Source organism: Capricornis sumatraensis, chromosome 6 (assembly GCF_032405125.1).
Source record: "Capricornis sumatraensis isolate serow.1 chromosome 6, serow.2, whole genome shotgun sequence".
In the NCBI taxonomy this organism is placed as follows: domain Eukaryota; kingdom Metazoa; phylum Chordata; class Mammalia; order Artiodactyla; family Bovidae; genus Capricornis; species Capricornis sumatraensis.
This window is the reverse complement of record NC_091074.1, coordinates 50,590,495-50,612,522: the sequence shown is the minus strand read 5'-3', so window position 1 is coordinate 50,612,522 and position 22,028 is coordinate 50,590,495. Positions and strand designations below refer to the sequence as shown.

The 22,028-nt window shown below is 43.5% G+C and overlaps 1 protein-coding gene across 1 annotated transcript in view; it reads left to right on the top strand.

The window, feature by feature from the left end:
- SMARCA2 (SWI/SNF related BAF chromatin remodeling complex subunit ATPase 2) overlaps positions 1 to 22,028 on the top strand; it is a 163,458-nt gene that overhangs the window by 91,922 nt on the left and 49,508 nt on the right. The window contains exons 25-26 of the mRNA XM_068973585.1: positions 2,895 to 2,972; positions 7,963 to 8,181. Of these exons, the coding sequence (XP_068829686.1) occupies positions 2,895 to 2,972; positions 7,963 to 8,181 (297 nt within the window). The remainder of the gene's footprint in view (positions 1 to 2,894; positions 2,973 to 7,962; positions 8,182 to 22,028) is intronic.

Here is a 22,028-nt window from a genome sequence, read left to right as displayed (position 1 = left end):
TTAACCTTTAAACAACACAGTTTGAACTGTGTGGGTCCACTTACATGCAGATGTTTTTCCATACTAAATAATACAGCACTACATGGGTCTGTAGTTGGTTGAATCTGGGGATGCAGAGGAATCATGGATCTGAAGGGCCCCCTATAAGATATACATGGACTAACCACAGTTGTTCAAGGTCAACTGTAGTTTGATTTTGCCTTAAGTAGAATGTTTTTAAAATCTATAAATTATAAGCCAGATTCTTTCAAAAATCTCATTTACTATTTTTTCTGAAATAAGTTGAAATGTGAAGTAGCTCTTGATATTTAAAAGAATCCTGAAATGAATCTTTTTGCAAATTGAACAGGACTTTTCTGTTATGCCTCTTCACTTGTCAGTCTTATATATTTGATTAGTTATCTGTTAGATTTCACTAAAATGATGAAAATGCATATGTATGTACATTCACTCATATTTTTAAAATTTTGATCTTAAGTAATTTGCTATATTTGATTCTAGGAATTGAATGTTTGATACAGATTTGATTCTCAAAATTGAATATTTGATACAGATGTAGAATCAGGTTGTCAGGTGTTGTTTTTTTTTTTTTTACACATTTGGAAATTAAAAAAATAGAATAATACGCAGAGTTGATATTCAGCTAGGCGTCTCCATGACATTTTTGCTTGTTTTGTTTTATGTAGGCCTTGTGGAAATAACCGCCACCTGCGTTAGCTGGAATCTAGTGTTGCCTGTAACTTTGCAACCTTCTGAGACCTCAGGGAGATGTTTACCTCTTCTAGTCCTCAGGGCCCTTGCAGGACAATTGGTCCTGTCCAAAACATCCGTGAAGACATTTCATCTATAAGACATTTGGTCCACACCAAAAGTTCTTTGATATTTGTCCAGAACCACTTGGCAGGGACCAAATATGCTCATGGATATTGTGGACAGAACCAAAGTTCAAAAACCTTTTGGCGTGGACCAAATGCCTTTGGACATTTTGGATAGGACCAGAGGTCTGCTCACCCTGAGGGCCACCAGGTGGAGCCCTCAGTGGAATCTGATGCCAGTTGCTTCTAACTCAGCAGTCTTGCTGGGGCTCCACAGCCCTTCCAGGCTGTCTGTGGGTCGGACAGATGTTACCATTTTCTGGATAGCAGGTGTCCTGATGTGAAGATGTTTGTGGACCCTGATCGCCTGCAGTCAGGGTCTCTGATCCTGAGTATGCAGCAGCCATCACCGTGGTTGATGGGTCATGGAGCACTGGGACAGAAGGAACCCAGGCAGATGTAGGGCCCACTTGCCAGCCAGTTTGTGCCCTGTGAAAGCCAGGCTTCTTGCCAGTTTACAAGAGCACCTTTTCATCCTGGGCTTGGGAGAAGTCCAACCTGACACTATATAGGCTATGAGGGGATGACATGATCCTAGGAATAGGGTGGACAAAGCCGGAGATCTTTTCACCAGCGGATATACTAACCAAATTCTTTGTATCTTGCAGTCACAGCCCACTCCAACTAGTCTATTTCTTTGTCAGATGAAATATAATAATGTATTTAGACAAAATGCCTTCCATCAAGAGACGAACTAGCATAGGTTTTTCACAAGTAATTTTATCTGGAGTCATCAGTTTTTACGCTACTGACTTGCATTCATTTCTGACACAGTACACCAGACATTATCTTGGGAATAGACAGGGGCATCTCCTTTAAGCTGCTAAACGCCATACTCTTTCTGGAACAAGCTGCCTCATTTTGAATGTATCAGTATGACTTGGGAAACTGGATGTTTGAAGTTCTGGGTTTCCCGTTCTTCCTTCTGCTAATACTCTGAAATTCCCCATTTGATTTTTAACAAGCTCACTCAGCATATGATAAAAAGCATTTTGGACTATAAGTTTTGTAGTATCTACCCAACTTCTGGAATCTTTTAAGTGTGAAAATTATAGAATAACATTTCTAAAAAATTTTAGAACGGTTGGTTTCTGAGGAATTTTCAGATATGTAACGTGCCTTGGTCTACATATTATAAAATGAAAATGTGAGGCCTTGGGTAATTGCTTTCTCCACCTCATTTTAATTATTTTCATTAAGAAGAGTTTTGTGGGGGGTTTGTTATTGATACCTTTTGAGTTGTCACAACCATAGCTGTAACAGTAGCATAATAGTGCCCACTGAAATACATTGATTAAACCTATTTTAAAGGCTATGTATTTGACACATATAGCCATGTGATTTTTGTGGTCTTGCTTTGTGTCTTATCACTAAGTTTCACATACTCGTGTTCTTCATAAAGCTTTGAAGATAAGCGTTTATATTGCGCATAAGGTTGATGGAATTAAAAGAATTAATGCTAGACCCATTCTCATGGGGATTTCCTTATTTAAATCATACATCTACTCTGTGGAGTAAATGTCATGCCCATTTTACAGATGAGGTCATTGAGGCAGGGAGACAGTAAGTAGCCTGTTTTGAAAGTAAGGAAATCAAGGGACTTCCCTGGTGGGGCAGTGGTTAAAACTCCATACTCCAAATGCAGGGAACATGGGTTTGATCCCTGGTCAGGGAACTAAGATCTCGCATCCTGTGTTGTATGGCCAAAAAAATAAAATAAAATTAAGGGGATCAAGATACACCCCCCTCCCACCCTCAAAAGATCTGGTATTTCTTAGAGTGTACTAAGTTTCCTGCCTAAACAGTTTTTGCTCTGGAAAGATGTTTTGAATTGCTTGCAGAATACTTATGGCAAGTGACCCTTCTGTTTTCTTTCTGGCTTGAAATGGGGTCCCATTGGTCTGGGGAATCACCTCTGGAGATTCACCTTAGCCACTGGTACCTCACCCCAGTTGTCCAACCTCTCTCCTAAAACCTGTTAACTCATTCTGTTCTGTTCTGTTCTGTTCTTAATCCCAGGAAGAAGATGAAGTGCCCGACGATGAGACGTTAAACCAAATGATTGCTCGACGAGAGGAGGAATTTGATCTTTTTATGGTAATGTTACAGAAAAGCATGGAAACAAATGGCTCATTCCCTCCCCCGCTCCTCTTCTGTTAAACGCACGATGTCTGGGGCCTGTGTGCCCTGGCCAAACTTCATTTGTAAAGCCTGAGCCTTTTCCTTCAGTTCAGAGGCTGCAAACTAGCTGGATTTAGCCTGCAGACATATTTTGTTTGGCCCATGCCGTGTTTTTTAAAAATTTCAAGTCTGTTGCCAACACAAAAAGAATCCTGATTTCTGGCTTCTCTTGAAAAATGAGCATGGGCCGTAATGCCAGGTCCACCTCTGATGGAAGTGTTTGGCTAGGGCTGAGTAGCAGTTGAACCCTCAGGACAGGCCATGTGGTCCCCAGCTTACCACAGACACACCCCCGCTTCCAGCTCATTTCTAATGCCGGAAGGCATCCTTCAGGGAACTGCCCTGCTTCTCCAGGCAGAGTTCACAGCTATTCCCTAGCTGTCTCCTTAGGGCTCCAAACAAATATGTTCCCTGGAGGCGGGCAGGGGGAACAGTAGGAGGACAGGAACTGAAACGACCTCCTCCCTTTTCTTCCTGTTGAAGAGAGCCTCCCTAAGCAGCCTTCTAGGTATGCATCAAGGTGTGCGTGCTAAATTGGTTCAGTCGTATCCAACTCTTTGTGACCCTATGGACCATAGCCCACCAGGCTCCTCTGTCCATGGATTCTCCAGGCAAGAATACTGGAGTGGGTTGCCATGCCCTCCTCCAGGGGATCTGCCTGACCCCAGGATCAAACCCATGTCTCTTATCTCCTGCATTAGCAGGCAGGTTCTTTACCGCTAGTGCCACCTGGGAAGCAACCTTCTAGGTCTGCATCAAGGTGTAGCCTTCCCTTAAAGATCTAAATTGGTTGCCTTTCACTGGTATAACACAGATGCAAAGAACCTTGACATTTGAAAACTTAATGTCCATGACGTTTCAACATTGACTTTCCAGGATACATAATCATCTGTAATCTTGCCAAAACCTGAATTTGATGTATGTCTCTGGCCTGCCACAAGGTCAGTAGGAAAGGGAGCAAGTCTCTTGGCTAGTGAGTGAAGCCCTCAGAAGTCATATTTGATTGTATTCCTAAGGCATTAACTATAGCTATCTTATTTACCTCTGTATCCCCAGCGCTCAGACCAGTTACTGGCACATAATAGATGCTTAATAAATATTTGCAAAATTTCAGGCCTCATGAGGATGTCAGCATAGGTCAGGACCTAAAAAGGCTCCGCTCATCTTTTGATCTTTCTAACATTTAGCCTGTCTGTGGAGTGAGTGAATAAATGCTGGGGAACCCCCAATCAGAGCTCCCAAATTTGAAGCCCCCAGGTCTCAGACATATGACTTGCATGAGGGAAGCAAGTGGACAGGGGTGAGTGGATGGTGGTGAAGGGTGAACCAAAGGGAGTCGCTTTGTCTCAGGAAGACAGAGCTGAAAGTCCCATGTAGTCAGAAATTCTAGCTTTCCAAGAGAAACTAAAAACCGAGGTTTTTGTATTCACTCTCTGGATTGCAAGATGTTTGCAACTCAGTTCGATTTTTTTATTATAATTTAACACTTCAGGCCAAGTAAAATATGACCCTGGGCCAAATATGACCCATAGGGTTTGCAATTTCCACCTCTTCAGCCTAGACAGTCTGAGAAGGGAGTCCCAGCTGTGTGAAAGCTTAGTTATTTTTGTGACTTTTGTCTTGGGAACAATGATTGTGCTCACACGCAATGATTCAAGATAAAGGATAGTTAATTCTTTCTCAGGAAACTTTTAGGTAGCCACAGGACTAGCTCCTACCCTGGGACGCTCACTCTCCCCCTGCCCTTTAAAATGAACGATCCTACCCATAGTAAGGCCATTTTGAAGAAAAATGGCAGAAAGAAGATTTTACCAGCATGGTCAACACAGGGTGTTCATAAAACCTAAATTTCTTAGACTGCCGATCACCACCGTTATAGATTATTCTCTGTTTGGGGAGATTAGAGATACACTTAGGAAACAGACTAATCTTTTCTCTCCTTGAGGAGCTTATTAAAATGTAGATGACTGGGGAACACCAAGGCAAGCGGCCTTCAGCTTCCTTGGCTGATCACGGATTGGCAATAATTCAGCACCGCTATAGCCTCAGACACTCTTGAGGCCCTTGGAAAGGATAAGCTATCTGCCATTATTCAAATCAGATTAGGCCCAGAGATGGAGGTTTCCATCAGCAGCCGGGAGGTAAGGGAAAAGGAGTACTTCTCTTTTCTGCCTTTCTGGCTGGGTATTTGTAAAAATTGAAAGCCTCGGAAAAAAGAAAAAAATTGGATGTCTGGCCAAGGCTCAGCCTTCTTTTAACTGGGAACAGGTGAAGCTGGCTATGGAAGGCTTTTCTGTAGGCATTTTCATTTTATGAAATGAAAATGAACATGTGCTGGTTTCTTAAAGGTTGACTTCTCATTTTCGGATAATACTGATTTTTGGTTTGGTTTGCCTTGTGTTGGTTTTTTAAAGTCTTTTAATCAGCCTGCTGCCTTTGGCCAATTCACTATTCATTAGCACCTCCACCAGGGGGCAGGAAATCAAATTGAATCCTTGCCAGTTCAGTTTAAAAACTGTAGTGAGAAACAAGAATGGAATGTGAGCTAGATTTGGAATTCAAATATTTAAACTCTTAATCCACTATTTTTTTTTTAAAAAAAGTTAGCTCTGCCAGGCTCCTCTGTCCATGGGGATTCTCCAGGCAAGAATACTGGAATGGGTTGCTATGCCCTCCTCAGGGGATCTTCCCAACTCAGGGATCAAACCCAGGTCTCCCTCATTGCAGGCGGATTCTTTACTGTCTGAGCCGCCAGGGAAGCCCATAGAGTAATACAGACATATGAGTTTTGTATCCTAGGCACTGTAGTTAAATAACATACATTATGCAGATAATCTCTTTAAAATAAAACCTTTCTTTTGAACATTTTTTCTTGTTTTCTCCTTCCAAAACTGACTTCAGAAAGTCATCTCTTATTACCTATGAATTTTAACTAAAAGAGATTTTTGACAGGCCCAGATTCATGTCTGAAACGTTGTGCTAACATACTAACATTTTAAAAGCTTTAGAAAGCTTTTAAGCTGCTCTGTTCCCTACAGAGGCATTATTATTTCCCCTTAAAAATAATCATACGCATTAGCATAAGGTTATTGGTGTTAAGACAAACATATGTAATAGCCAAATGATAAATTAATCTTACTTGCATATGAACTTCAGATTTTGTACCTGTCTTCTGTAAGTAGAAATCTTTGGGAAGAGTTACAGTCATAAGAGCTTTAATCTTATTAAAAATTTCATCAAAAAATTTTTTTGTATTCTTCCTAAAAGGAAAAAAAGCAGTGCAATTCATTTTCTTTTATATTAGAAGAGAATTATTCTCTTATTTGTGGACTAATGCATGGCATAAGTCATTTTACAAGTCTTGGTATGGGAAATGCTAATCATATAAGCAAAAATTGAAGTGGTGATATTTTGCCATCTCTGTACAGTGCCTTAACAAAAAATGGTTTTTCTTGAATACTATCTAATAACTATTAGGAAATTACCCTGAGAGGCCCCTGTTTAGATTGCACTGTTATCTAAGCATCCTCTGTGTGCTGATTCCAAAGGTTTGTTGGATCTCATTTCTGATACCAGAGCATTAGGAGGCAGGATTAAGAGCAACCTCTCCAGCTAACTATAGCATATGACAGAATAGGACGGCCACATTTATCTACCAGTGGGACTCCGCCATGCTCCAAGCCCAGCCCATCTTGGGAATATAATGATTTCCAAAAATGTTGAAATATGAAATGTTGCACAGTTTAAGGAACTTTGAACTTTAGATCGATTCTAGAGATCCAGTTTGGACTTGAACAGAAATTTCTTTTACATCCTGTTATCAGTTTTAGCACTTTAGAAAAAATTAATATTGAATTCCCATTTCAGTACAGTAGAACTGAAGGAAGAGGGAAAAGGTCAGTCATTTAATGGTTAATGGTCTGTTTGTTGTAGAAATGGTCTCGCCAGTGATAGACACATATACCTAATGTATATAGGAATCCAGTGGAGGTTTTGCTTTTTTTAACCATCACATTGTTTAGTTATAGGTTACAGGCAAATATATGGCACTTAATTTATTTACTAGTGCACTGGATTTTTTAAAAGGAAAATAGGACATGGGGATATAGGCATTCTGAAGACTGTTGAAGGAAGCCATTTCACTTACATCAGTTGAGATGAGATTTCCTTTGATATCTGTCACTCTGTGGCATAATATTTTCATAAGAGCTAAGCTTTTTGAAACCTGAAGAACTGAGGGACATTCCTCTCCCAGAGCTCAGGGTACACTGAAAATTGAATACATTCACGACTGACTGACTAATAAACCAGTTATGTGCTCACATGTCCAAGTCCAACTGAGGGTGGCTATTTTATAGTGACACTTGATGACTAACTCTTCCTGGTTGTCTGATTAAAAGCATGAGCCCCACTGAGGTACAGGAAATTTTCTTAATGAACTTTCTCTTTTATATGCCTGAAGAATACTTTTACACCCGTGCAGCAATGAGTTGTATCACCAGGGCTCATATTTTTAACTCATTTTTTAAAAAATGGAAATATAGTTGATATATAATAATGTTATATCAATTTCTGCTGTTATATTTTTAAAATACACCCCCAATTAGAATTTTCTCACTGTTACCTAAAGGGGAGCTTTTACATCCACATAAACTAAGAAAAGGAATTTTTTTAAGGAGTATTTTTTTAAGTACTTCAATAAATTTCAAAGATGGGGACCGGGGAAGGGAAGAGATTTTGGCCTTAGGGATGAGCTAGAACAAGTCAGAACACAGAGGCTCCACGGGGGATGCCGAAGGGGCCCTGCAGCCATCAGAGGAGACTCGCAAAGAGACTTACCTGTTGCTAAGTCTACACCGTACAGAATCCCCTTGCCCTTTGGTGAGACTTCTGTTCATCCCTCCAGCGCATGGACATGGACCGGCGGAGAGAGGATGCCCGGAACCCAAAACGCAAGCCCCGCCTGATGGAGGAAGACGAGCTGCCCTCGTGGATCATTAAAGATGACGCCGAGGTGGAACGGCTGACGTGTGAAGAGGAGGAGGAGAAGATCTTCGGGAGGGGGTCTCGCCAGCGGCGGGACGTGGACTACAGCGACGCCCTCACGGAGAAGCAGTGGCTGAGGGTGGGTGTGGCTTTCTCCACTTCCTGCTCTGTGGGGCCTTGTTGGCTCGGTGAAATCGGAGGCCTGTGGCTAGACCCGTTTGAGGGGGACTGGTTGCCCCTGCGACGGGAAGGGGCTCTTGAGCACAGATAAGTCAGTTTGCTCTTGCAGCGGAGTCGTTCTGCATTTCGTTGGAAGATAATGAGGAGGTGTTTTGCAAGAGCAGCATTGGTCATTGGAAACATAGGATTATGAGAGCTATGAGACCCGCTAATATTTTATGACTCGTGATTGCCTGGTCATGCCTCACTTAGAGTTAGAATCGAAATGTGGTAGGGGGCTTTAGAAGTCTTTTTCATTGTTCGCCCTCATTTCATGTTCTTTAATCGGAGTTTCACTTTTGCAAGTCTTGCAGAGAGAGTTCAGAACAGCAGTCTCTTCTGACTACATTGCTGTTTCCTAGACCCACATAACATTAGCACTGGAAGGTGCCTTTGTACTCTCTTGGTTTTGCTGAGGTCCAGAGAGGTTAGGTGACTCTGCAAGGCCACACAGCTGGCTAGAAACAACAGAATCAGTGAGTGCTGATGCATTTGGGGGCTTGATGTTGGCTTGATCTGATCCGTCCCTTGCAGATGCCGCCTGGGGCCTGGGACTCGGGTCACTGACACTTGGAAATGGTATTCTATAGTTTGGATTGTGTTTTGTTGCCCTGCTTTGGAAAATGTTGATTCCTCGTTTTGACTGAGGTCTGTAATCTCAGACTGTTTGAGCACAGAAATATCAAACTGCTCCTAGGAGCCACGTGTGTGAATGCCCAGGTCAGCGTGACTGTTCCCTTTGAAGGTTTAGCCACACTTTCGGTTTTGGGTACAGACTTAGAACCAAGGCAGACAGAACAGTCTGGGATGTGCATTCCAGGCAGGGCCGGTAAATGCGAGCTGGAAATAGTAAGCATGGTTGGGTGAAAACCAAACAAAATAGAAGCTGTTTTCGTGAGTTGTTCATTTTATCAGAAGCGAATGCAGTTCCCAAGCGTTGTAAAACATGGATTTTAGGACCCAGGCTGTAAGTAGGTAGGTGGGTGGGAGGGCCATGGGGGAGGAGTTTTGAGATGGGATATCACAGGCAGACAGGTCTCGGCCCCACTTGAGAGGCGGTGTACTCAGGCCGTCGTATGATGAGAGAGAATGACCTGAATTTTGAAAAGCTTGACGTCTGTGGTGTCCTGAGAAGAAAGGGACAAGGAGAGCATTGCTCCTCTCTATGGTTGAACAATCACATGTGAAATGTAACTTTTGTGTGGTGGTTTTACTGTCACATCCAAACATTCCAGTGGCCTCAGAATATGGTTTTATGAGTTTCTTTTGTTTCACTATTGTGAGGTTGTAGTTGCATAATTAAGATCCATTCGCTAATGGGAAGAGTTTTTGCTTAATACTCATTTCTGAGCTGGGGGGAAATTCTTTTCCCCTTCTCTTTTATGTGAGCAATAAATTAACTACCTGGACATTATTACAGGGGATGAGACAAGAACCTAGGCCAGCATTTTAAAGTCTGTCTTATAAATGTATAATTTCCAGACACTACAAGCAAAATAATCTTGTTTATTGGGCAAGAAGGTAGCTGAATGTATCCTTTTTTAATAATCAATGGAAAATGCTCTTCAAGTAAATAGCGTTATGAATCCTAGAAAGTTTTCAAGGTTAGAATACCTCATTTTTTTCTCTTCTTCAGTTTATACCACTCATGATGAGGGCTGTGCTACCACACAGTAGAAACTCCATGAATGCGTGTGAAAATGAAATGATAAACTTATAAGAAGAAAGTGGAAAGTTACTAATTTACCAGTCATGTTAGAGTAGTATTGTGTATTTTGTAGACTTCTTTTTTTTTGTCTAGTGTTTCTTCACTCAGTTCACATTCTTTTGTCTAACAAAAGGAACATGTATGTCTAAAAATGGAAAACTAGTTTGTTTTACACAACTGTGCTGTGAAATTGATGTTCATAATTTTCACCTTAAGGTACCTCGCAAGATACCACATCACCCAAGAAGGATAAAACTGTTCTCAGGGAAGCTTTATTGTAATATACCTTTTTGTAATCCCATCTCTTGGAAGCTGTGTCTCCATATTCAGTGTGAGTTGATAACTTGCCATTAACCAGGCCATGCAATTAATGCAGGATGCCTCGTGGCCTAAGTATTCAAACAGATGCTTACTGTCCATCGTTGTTTACTTGTTCGCCAGCAGCCATCCTGTTTAATATCAGCCTATTAAGCTCTTTCTTGATAATAAACTTTTATGCAAGGGGCTCTCATGGGCCTAAATGTGCGGAGATGTTCTCCACTGGCTGATGATTGAACACACTGGGTGAACCTAAGCAACGCAGCCTTGAAAGGGAACTTGGCAAAGACTGTTCTATAAGAAATGCTGTAACAGGGCTAAAATAATTCTCCCTTCTCCTGGAAATGTTGTACAAAGCCAGCTTGGCAGAGGCATTGGCGATACATAGAATCCCTGAGTTGGAAGACAGCTCAGTGGAACAGCTCCCTGTCCCGTGCTTACATCACATCCTCTGCAGCACCCGTGCCAAGAGGCTGACCATCCGTAGAGGAGACACGCTGCCTTCTGTCTGCACAGCCTTTCCAGTGGTCAGCCCCAACTGTTAGTTCTTCTTCCCTTTGAACAGAATCCTCTTTCCTTATAGCTGCTGCTCGCTGTCCTGATCCTATTCCCTGGGGGGTGAACAGAACAATATTTTTTCTGTTTTTAGCATCACCTCCCACTGGATGAAACATTTGAGGACTCAAATGCAGTTAGAATGAACTTCCCTACATTCCTCTTTCTTTGGCGCTTTCCTCATCCTCTAGGGCCCAACTTAATTGCCACCACTCCTTTGATCCCTTCACGAGTAAACACTAATCACACTTCTCATACTCTCGCTTTTCTTGGCCTATTCTTCAGTAACAGCTCAAATCCAACTTGCTAGTTTTCTTGGTCATTGTTGACATACCTGCTTTCCCGATTCATTAGCACGGTGCATCTTGGTTGGACTTCCGTGTGCAAATACTAAGTGCCCATTGATTGCCAAATAGCGCAGGATTGATGTATGAGAATATTGCCGCAGGTAGTGTTCACTCCGGCAGTAGATGGACCTAAACCTGCTCTATTCATGGGCCTGTCCAGAAGAGTAAGTAGAATTGTATTTCTCAGGTAAAAATTGAAGGTGGGTGTTTCTGGTTGGTGGAAGCAACCGTTCCACCCAGGGCTGTTCAGGGATCGAGGCTGGAAGGACTCTATCAAGCCTCAGCATCTCCATCCCCTTGAGCTGGAATTGGGGAACACAGCAGAGAGTGGTATGTGCTGAGTTCTAAGGACTCTAAGTGAATGGGCCTCCGTGACTTCCGCTCACATCCCATTAGCTAGAACTCCATCCTGGGACCATGTTAGCTATAAGGGCGGCTGAGAACTGTGGTCTGGCTATGAGCCCAGGAAGATAGGTGACGAGATAGCAGTGTCTGCCTTGGAACACTTAGGTTGAATTGAAGTGCTACGGCCATTTTCTTTGAAAATTTTATTATGGTTTCATCACAAGCAGATTTTATTTTATGATCATAGTATGCTAAAAATTCCCACAGTGTCCTTTAGACAATCTGTTGAGTTGGAAGATTTAAAAAAATTTTCTGTATTCATGTTATTTTAAGTGAAGAGGATCACAATTTCAAACAAAGCTCAATTTGACTTTTTTTTTTTTTTAAGGTTTTTAAAGTTGTTTTGGAAGTCCTGTTTCCATTGAGGAAACCTTAATTTCTTTGGTGTTAGGCAGTCTCAAGTGAACTTCCTCTTTTGGGGATAGTCAGGTCAACATGCATGCCTCCCATGGGCTGTTTTTCTTCCCTTCTAGGGGTTCCTTGCCATCTTCCTTCCCAAGATGGCATCTGGATGAAGGTAGAAGCTGGGGTTTTATCATGACGTTGGGGCAGGTACCCTGTCTTGTGGATCTCTGCTGGGCTCAGCACAGGACTCCCAGTCTGTCCTTCGCTGGAGGCCTTGACATGCAGCCAGTCCCGTCTTCTGGTGTCTTTGATGACATGTGCTGTTAAAGTCTGGGGTCCTGGCCAGTCTCCATGGGTCAGCTTTCCTGAAATCTCGTGAAGACTCTCGGCTGCTCTGGTCTCTTAGTGCTCTCAGCTCTTTTGCGCACTAGTTGGGAATCTGAAAACTCTTGGTTGCTTTCTTCCCAGTGTGCTGGAAGATCCAGGAGAATCCAGCCCCTTTTGGTAAAAAAAAAATCACAGTCTCACTACCAGGGAGTTGTCAAGCCTGAAGCTTCTAGAATCTGATAGTTGGGTGAGTCAGGAAGCTCTTTAAAACAAGCGATACAAAAATGCCTTACTTTTACAAAATCTGTCAAAGTATCTGACTATATGAATGTACTGTGAGGGACTTTCCTGGAGCCTTGGGAGGTGCTGGTAAAGTGAGAATCCTAAAGCCCACACTTCATGGCCTTCATAGAAAATCTACCTCTGGGCATTTTTGCTGCCTCATTGCTCTTGCTCCCTTCACCGCCCCTGCAAAATATACCAGGTTTGGGGCCTGAAGAGTGAATATTCCATTTCAGCCCTAGCTAGATGTATTGCAAGGCAGTCTGGTATGAACTACCTGGGGTTAGACCCCACAAGTTAAAGGGCTCAGTTCCCAGTAAGACTGGGCTTACTTTGGTGGCCAGCCACACTGTGGGGATCCCTGGGCCACCTGCACTACTAATCGACTGGCTCTAAATTCAAGGGGTTCTCATGACCCTCTCAGGTTCAGTAATTTGCTACGGTGGATCCAGAAAGTACCTCTGGTGGTTACAGCTTTGTTATGAAGGATACAAATCGGGAGGGCCACCCAAATGAAGTAGCACACAGGATGGTCTCAGGGAGGGTACCCAGCTTCCCTGCCCTCGCCTCATGGAACCAGAGGGCACCCCTCCTGGCACAGCAGTGTGCACACCAACCAGGAAGCTCCACTGAACTTCCGTGTGCAGAGTCATCATTGGAATCTCCTCCCCACAGAGGGAGCTGGCACAGCGGCTTATACTACAGGTAACAAAGTCCTCAGGGCTCATGTCTTACCTCTCTTCCTCTTAACCCCCTTTTCCTCCTGGCAAAAGGCTCCCTATCCTGCCTTCCTGTCACATTGCAACGTCCCATACACACGTGGCCTGGCCACGGTGCTCTTCACTGTGGCTTCTAGGGCGGTTCTGGGGATCCCTGTCCAGCAGTCTTAACTCCTAATTCCAAAGAGCCTTCGGAATTGAGGAAACTCCTCTCCATCAGCCTGATTTAGACTGCTGTCTGCTGGTAGAACCACAAGTCCTATTGTGGAAGTCAGTGGTGGTGTTTTGTCTTTTTTCGTCTTTGCATATTAACTTTGCCCTAATCCTACTCAAGGCAATAAGTGGTTCCCCTGAATAAGGAATGGTCCCTTGAGAAAGTGTGGAAGAGAATATTAATGTGGTTTTAAAAGTATTATGTCAATTACCATTTTGTAGCTTTCCCATGGAGTACCTGCAGTGGTAACAGTGCTCAACTATGTATTGTGTGTCTGTGTTTCCACATAACCAATAATTGGCTCATGCTGATAATTCCTTGGAAGAACATCTTTGAGGGCAGGCATTCATAGACCTAAACTGGCAGACGTCGGATGAGCCCGTTGGGCCAGGTGTTTCTTACGTGCACGGGCTGTGATGTTCCTAGTATGATAATCATGACTGAGGCGGGAGCCCCGTAAAATTGGGGTGTCTGTAAAGCTTAACAGTGGGCGGTGGGTGAATGATGGAATGCCTGGCTTTCCTATTCTTCCTGTTCCTTTGGTCCTTCTGCCAACTTCAGAATCCTTCCCTTCCTAAACATTTAGTGACATCCCAGAATTTATTTAATTGCTGAGTGAGTGATTTGTGCCCCGCAGCACTTGAGGATAATTGGAATGCAGTCTAAATGATGTGCTCTGTATAATATTTCATTGCCAGCCGGATGGAGGGAAGGAACTTTGGAGTCTGCTTTTGTTTCACAGTGGATCTGATGCCTCGAAACTGTCATTGAAAAGGTCCCTTACTTGGTGGGGTCTCTTCTCATGGTGTGGTCCTTACATATGAGTGTAAGGATGTTTCTTTTGGTTTTGTAAGCTCCTGGCGATGGTATGAGCTCTGTTCCTACAATGCGCTGCACTGTCAGGCCCCAGACCATGTTATCTAAATGATGGGGCTAAGACTCACATCCTTGGATCTTTCAGTCTCACAAGAGAGAAAGTTAGTTTTAGAAGCCCTAGGATTTCCAGGCCTTCAGGAAAGGCAGCACAGAACATCTTTTTCCCCTCAACCAGTCTGTCACCAGATAAGAGCTTGAGTTTCCCACAATTTTGGTGCCAGAATGACATCTCCATAGTTAGGTCTGTGTATGTGTTTAGGTGCTAAGTCCTGTCCGACTGTTTTGCAACCCCATGAGCTGTAGCTCTCCAGGCTCCTTCTGTCCATGATATTTCCCAGACAAGAATACTGGAGGGGGTTGCCATTTCCTACTTCGGGGGATCTTCCTAACCCAGGGTTTGAACCTGTGTCTCCAGCATTGGCAGGTGGATTCTTTACCTCTGAGCCACCAGGGACTGACCACCAAAAGAATTTTTGGTGGGTCTCCCCTTCCCACAGTGCTCAGTGGAGACAACAGAGGAAGAGCATCCTGAACCATGAAATAGTCGAGGAGATCAGTGAAGTAAAAAGTGACACCTCCTGGTGGAGTTTACCTGTCTGCCTTGAAAGGCTATGCAATACCAGGGTGCAAATACAGGAGGAGGTCTGTTAGTCAGCTTTCTGTTATAACCAGCCTCTGCCAAACCCTCCGTGGGAAAAAGGCAGGGAAATCCACCAAGAGTTAGCCACGAGGATCTGGAAAAAGTACTGAGAAAGTTTAAAGAAGTTGGGATTTTAAATAAGATATTTGAAACTTTGTTGAAAGATATAATGAGAAATAATTAAAAAAATATTTCCTGGTCTATACGAAGAGTATTATTCTCTCTCTGGAAATCTTTGAAACAGAATAATGTCTCCTCTGTTTGGGCTGGATTAAGTATGATGTGATACAGCCTGAAATTAGGAGCTGGGGTCGCCTAGGTATAATCACAGCTGAGAGCATCAGAGATTCTGTAAGATGTCCTTTTCTCCCCAAAGACTGTATTCTATACTGGCAAGGTTTGGGAGGGCCCTTCATCTAAGATATTGTTGTTGCTCAGTTGCCAAGTCGTGTCTGACTCTTGGCGACCCCATGGGCTGCAGCACGACAGGCTTCCCTGTCCTTCACTGTCTCCTAGAGTTTGCTCAAACTCATGTCCATTGAATCGGTGATGCCGTCCAATTATCGTATCCTCTGTCGTCCCCTTCTCCTCCTGCCTTCAGTCTTTCCCAGCACCTGGGTCTTTTCCAGCCAATTTCACATCAGGTGGCTGAAGTATTGGAGCTTCAGCCTCAGCAGCGTCTACAGTATAATGTGCTTAATACCTTTAGTATTTTGCCCCTGCTCTCTTGTTTTGTCACTTTGTATCACCTTCCCTCGCTTTTTGTTTAAGAGACATAAAATTTTATTTTCTTTTTCTTTTCCCAAATGGCATTTTTTGGCTATTCAAATGGGATCGTCAGATTTACTGGGGCAAAATGGCTAGCAAGCTGCATTTCCGTTTTTATACACAAGGGAGAGCTAAGCCCCTAGCAAATGGATTTGGGTTTTGCCAAATTCAAGGTCCTTCAGCACTTTAGGAGGAGGTACTGAACTAATGAATGGTGATCAGAGTTGTGAATTGTCTGGGGGAAACATTTGACCTTAGTAAATGAATTTTGACACCTTTCTGTACTTTTTATTTTATTCTTAAATCAACGGGCTAGATTGTTTCCACAGCGATTGGATCTGATATGTTTCCTTTGGTTGGTTTAATGGAAGAAAGTGTCCTCAGAGGATCATCTAAAATACTAAATCCTAAAGGCTGAGAAGTGACAGAGACTTGTTTCAATTGGTTCTTAAAACTGTGATGCCTGGAAATTCTAGTCTCAAGTTTTAACCTTTCGAAATACAGGTTTAGCTCTAAAATCTACCTCAGACATTGAAAGTAACTGTGGGAGCTGGACCTGGCATGGCGATACTGAGGAGCCCACATCAGTTCACGTTATCTTTAACCACTGCTTAGAGACAGATGGCTTTAGAAATATGGCTGCTTTTCTGAATCAAGATTTGGTTCTTGTCCTGTTCTTTTTGGTTTTTGTTTTTTAAATCCATAAAGCTACGAAAAGAAATCTTTTTAAAGAATATGTTTATTTTTGACAAAAGATGTATATACCTAAGGTGTACCATGGGATGTTTTGGGACAGGTATACACTGTGAAATGACTTCATTCTCCCAGTGAGAGCTGGGGAGGGCACGGCTGTTTTTAGGAAGTTAGAGACAGGATAGGGAACTTTACTGACACAGCTGTATCTTTGATCGCTGCCTCTCAAAGACATCTAGGATCCTGGTTAAGAGACTAAACCTTGGAATCTGATGAACCAGGGTTCAAATCCCAGCTCCACCTGTTTTGCTCTGTGACCTGGGGTGCCTAGTGTAAGCTTCCTGTAGCTTTGTTGTAGAAATGGGCGAAAATCATAGCTCCTTCATATGATTTTCTGAAGTTTGCATATGTGTACCGTAGAACCTGGCACATAATGATTACCAAAAAAAAAAAAGAAAATTAGCTATTGAGGAAAAAGTATTAAATTGTTTCAGAGACTACCTAGATGGTAGGAAAAGAAGAAATAAAATAGTTCTGTTGTGTGTCTTGAATCCTAGATTTGGGGCAACAGAAGAAAGCTAAAAGGAGTGAAGAGGCCCCCGTCCTTCCCATTAATGGAATTAAGGAGGGCGACACGATTTCTTACTGAGTATGCTATGGAGCATGCGCACAGGCTTACTCACCTCAAGCCAGCCAGCCTATACTCATGCAAGCTATAAACCCTCTGGACTCTGGTTTTCTACGTAACCCTCCGTGGCTGCAGGAAGGGCAGGGGGCTAGCAGTCAGGAAGCTGGTCTGTGCTTTCCGGCCCTGCTGCCAGCTCAGTGTGCCACCTTGGTCTCTTGATCTGGGTGGAGTTGCGTTCTCTTTGCTGTGCTGGGTCCTCTCCACCTGCCTAAAGACAACCTCGGAAATCACATGAAGCCGCTTTCCTTTTCCTTTTTACTGTGCTCTTAGTAATGAGCATCCCCTGCTTTCTGATCAGTGGGTCCATTGGTGGAGGCTGTTAAAAAGCACGTTCCATTCAACACCCATTTATTGAACGGTGAGCAGGTTGAGCTCCACACAGTACAAGCATGGGGAAAGTAGTGTTAATTGTTGAGCTAGTGTTCCTCACCGTGGCTGGCCCGCCTTATTAGAGCAATTAAGAGCCAGACTTGAGAGATGCTATTAGAGATAATATTGCACACTTAGCCACCTTAAAGAGCTTGTCAAGAGCAGGTCTCCAAGTGTACACAGATGGGAATTAATAGAGATTAGAACAGATTGTGAGATGCTCTGACTTGTAGGGCTTTTAACTGTGGAGTAAATCAGCAGAGTTTAAGAAATATCCATCCTCCTTCACCCTCGACTTTTAGTGTCACGTCTCTGGGGACGTTATTTATGATTTCTCCCCTTTCCCCCCATCCTCAGACCCTGGAGGATGGAAGAGCAGCTGCTCTTTGGCACATGGTGTGACCTCCGGACATGGTTGGCAACAGTGTTCATCTCCTGGATGCTTCTGGGAGACCCAAGCCTCCCCAGCAGCCACCCCTGTGCTCCTCAGGAGTCTCCCCACCCTGCTTGGCCTCCAGTGGAGGAAAAATACAACACAGTGCATCCCCCATCCACCTTGACAAAAGAAAGAAGGATTGGGGGAGTTAGATGCCAACATCATGAGCTGAAGGAAGCATGTGATGCTTGCAGATTGCCATTGTTTTAGAGAATAGCTCTCCTCTTTGTTCAGGACAGTTCAGGTGGCTCCTCAGAGAAGTTGGAGGGCACTTCCCAAAGCAGATTGCAGCTGTGACCACCCGCTACCCCCAGCCCTGCTCCCCACATCACCCCTCCAGCAGCCTCCCATTGCATATGTAATTGAATCTAAGCACTTTAACATAGTCTCCAAGGCCATGGCAATCTGGCCTCTGCCTGGCCCTCGAATGTCATCTTCTCTTGCTGTCTGGGTGGCCACCACACTGGGTTGTCTTCCTGGACCTGTGCACTTCCAGGAAGGCGCCTTCCCTCACTACCAGGTGGCTGGCTCCTTGTCCTCATGCTCTCTTCCCAGACAGACCCTCCTCGACTGCCCCACTTAAAGAGCCAGGCCCTGCCAGCAACTGTCACATAACCTGCGGTAATCTTCGCAGCCCTTGCCACCGTCTAAAGGTTATCTCTTCTTCCACTGGTACCAAGCTCCAGGAAAGCCAGGGTCCTCACCTGGCTAGTCCACGGCCATATCCCAGCAGTAGGGCAATGCCTCATGCACAGTGAGCACTCCATAAATATTTGTGGATAAGTGACTGTACCAGCCAGAGATGAGGGGTCAGAGAGGGTATTTGCTTACATTTCACGTTCTTTTGGTTAAGGCAGTAGAATCCTGTGTTATTTACAAATATGGATCAAGGTAGAAATAACTGGCATTGTTTCCCATTAAGTTCATGATCTGTGTCTTCATATAAAGATTTCTTACTTAAAAGAATTCTAAAGACGTGCTTTTGACATAAGTGCTCTTGAGCTTTTCAAGATTTTAAAGGCTCTGTTCTAATTTCAGAACACATTGATGAGTATTTAAATATGCATAAAAATACAACCATTGCTTCAATCCAGCTATTCCTTGGAAATTCTTATAGATTTTACAACAGCTGTCTTCTAGCTTAAGCCCTTATTTCTTTTTAAGCAAAAACCAGATTGACATATCTAATCTAACTCGAAAAGACAAAATAGAAAGTACTAAATTAATTGGATTTTCGTTTCTATTTTTGTACAAGAGAGTGTCCAATGGAAAATGGTGATCTTAAGCATTAGGCCATGTACCTTTTAGATGGATGCCTTTCTTACTTTCTGTTAAAGAATGTTGAATTGTTGGAATCACGAGAAATTGTTGACAGGACCGTGAAACTTTCCTGCAGGCAAAGCTTGATTCCTGTTTTGCCACTCCTACTGAAATCTAATATTTAAGATCACTGTGCTCATAGTCCATCATAAAAAGTATATTCCTAATACACAATTGGAGAAGGCAATGGCACCCCACTCCAGTACTCTTGCCTAGAAAATCCCATGGATGGAGGAGTCTGGTGGGCTGCAGTCCATGGCGTCGCAAAGAGTCGGACACGACTGAGCGACTTCACTTTCACTTTTCACTTTCATGCATTGGAGAAGGAAATGGCAACCCACTCCAGTGTTCTTGCCTGGAGAATCCCAGGGACGGGGGAGCCTGGTGGGCTTCCGTCGATGGGGTCGCACAGAGTCGGACACAACTGAAGTGACTTAGCAGCAGCAGCAGCAATGCACAATGCTGTTTTTAAAAAATATTTTTCCCTTGGACCTTGAATATAGAATATTTTCCAAAGATTATTTTAAATGATGGGGTTCCCAGGTGGTGCAGTGGTAAAGAACCCACCTGCCAATTGCAGGAGGTGCAAGAGAAAGGGATTTGATCCCTAGATTGGGAAGATGCCCTGGAAAAGGAAATGGCAACCCACCCCAGTATTCTTGCTTGAAAACTCCCATGGACAGAGGAGCCTAGCAGGCAGTTCATAGGCTTGCAAAGAGTCGGACACAACTGAGAAACTGAGCGTGTACGCACACACACAGACACACATACACATTTAAAATGACATCCTCAAAACTTGAGCTTAATCAAGGCTTCCAGTGGCTCTGTCCTTCTTGCCCAGTTTGCCTCTCCTATTTTAGCAGAATGACAAGCCTGAGGCATCGGGATGTTGGGGCTCTGGTTCCAGATGTGTGTTGTTTTGTTGTGTGACATCTTAGATAAGTCACCTCACCTCCCTGGCCTGTTTCCTTGTCTGCACATTGGAGTCACGAAGTGAGGGATGGGGGTGAGGAAAAGAGCCTCGCCCATCTCGCCTGCCTGCCTCCTTCCTCGAGTTTTGTCTTTGGCAGCCCTAGAATGGACTGTGTGGGTCTGGTTCCAACTGAGACTCAACCCTCAGGAACTAAAACTCAGAGGGGCTGGGGGTGAGGGATTCTTCTCCTTGTTCTTAGCCAGGCTTTGTCTCAGAAGTGCAGGTTGACAAGGGTCCTATAGCATATTAGTGGACTCAGTGCGTGATCAGTGTCCAGGACTGCCTGGGTGTTAGTAATATTTGGAGAGCTGAGCTGAGTCCTAAGTGCTGATATGATGTATATACGATGGCCAGGACACTAGCGTGGTGGAGCCGTGAAGGGAACACCTACCTGCCAAAGGGAGCTACTTTCTCTACTCAGGGAGTTGGGGGCTTCAGCACCTCCGTATAGACCGAGACCAAAGACTTTTCTAGCACACTGTCATCAAGAAGAAATAACCCACCTCATCATTTTTTAAATCCCTTCTACTAAGCAGAATACATCACAGCTGCTGCATGGATTTATTTTGTTCATTGAAACGTATCAAGTCTCCTTGCCAAATTATCAAGACCAAATCTGTTTGCATTTACTTTAATTTAAAAAAATCCACTAATGTCATGGGATATTATTGGAAGGTCTGGGACGGATATCGTGGCGTCTAACAGACTACAGTGTCAACATTCCAGGGGAATCCCTGGCATGAACATTTGTTTTGCAAAAGAATTAAGAAACCCAGTGTAGGGGTTTTATTTTATTGTGTTACACAAATCTAATGAATGACTATTTATTAGTAGTTTTATAAATTGTGTCTTTTGCATTTCTGTAGTCAGCACCCAGAGCTAGATATTTTTTTAAGAAAAGTAACAGTTAAAATAGGGCTTCACAAGTGGCGCTGGTGGTAAAGAACGCTCCTGCTAATGCAAGAGATGTAAGAGACGTGGGTTCAATCCCTGGGTTGTGAAGATCCCCCAGAGAAGGAGAAAGCAGCCACTCCAGCATTCTTGGCTGGAGAATCCCATGGACAGGGGAGCCTGGTGGGCCATAGTCCGTAGGGTCGCACAAAGTCAGATATGACATAGCATGCACACATGCAGTGTTTCAAATAAAATTTATTTGGAGGGATTCTCTCCATCATAAAAGCATAATGAGAAATATGGAAGAGGGGTAAGAAAACAGAGTCACCTGTAATCTTGTTGACCTTCACATACGCAGGTTGGAAAAGGAGCCAAGTAAAATCACAGACAGGGATTACTGTGGTGCCGTTGCGTTCAGATGTATTTTTAACCTGTTATGAGGGTTGGCTCTCCGCAGTTTCAGTAAATCCCAACCCATGGTGCCCATCAGGCCCCAGCCTGTTGTCAGCTGCATTTGCACGTCCTTCCAATCACTCTGAAGAACACCCTGTTTTCCTGGGCACCCACTGCTAAAGGGCTTTTTGTTTTTAGAGCCATTAAGACACGTGTGGGGGCATGCCTCCCCACACTGGAATGGCAATTTTTGCTTCTTCTCATAAACAGGGCTTTTATTTCTCCACTTCAGGTTTCACAACCTGTTTCCCCTCACTTTCAAATATGGCTTTTCAGTGTCACAAAGAAAACTGTTAGAACTCAGTAATAAATAAATTCAGTAAGGTGACAGGTTTATTCAGTAAAATCTATAGTATACAAAAATTAGTTGCATTTCTATGCACTGACAACAAATTATCCGAAAGAGAACTATCCCCTTTACAGTTGTATCGAAAATA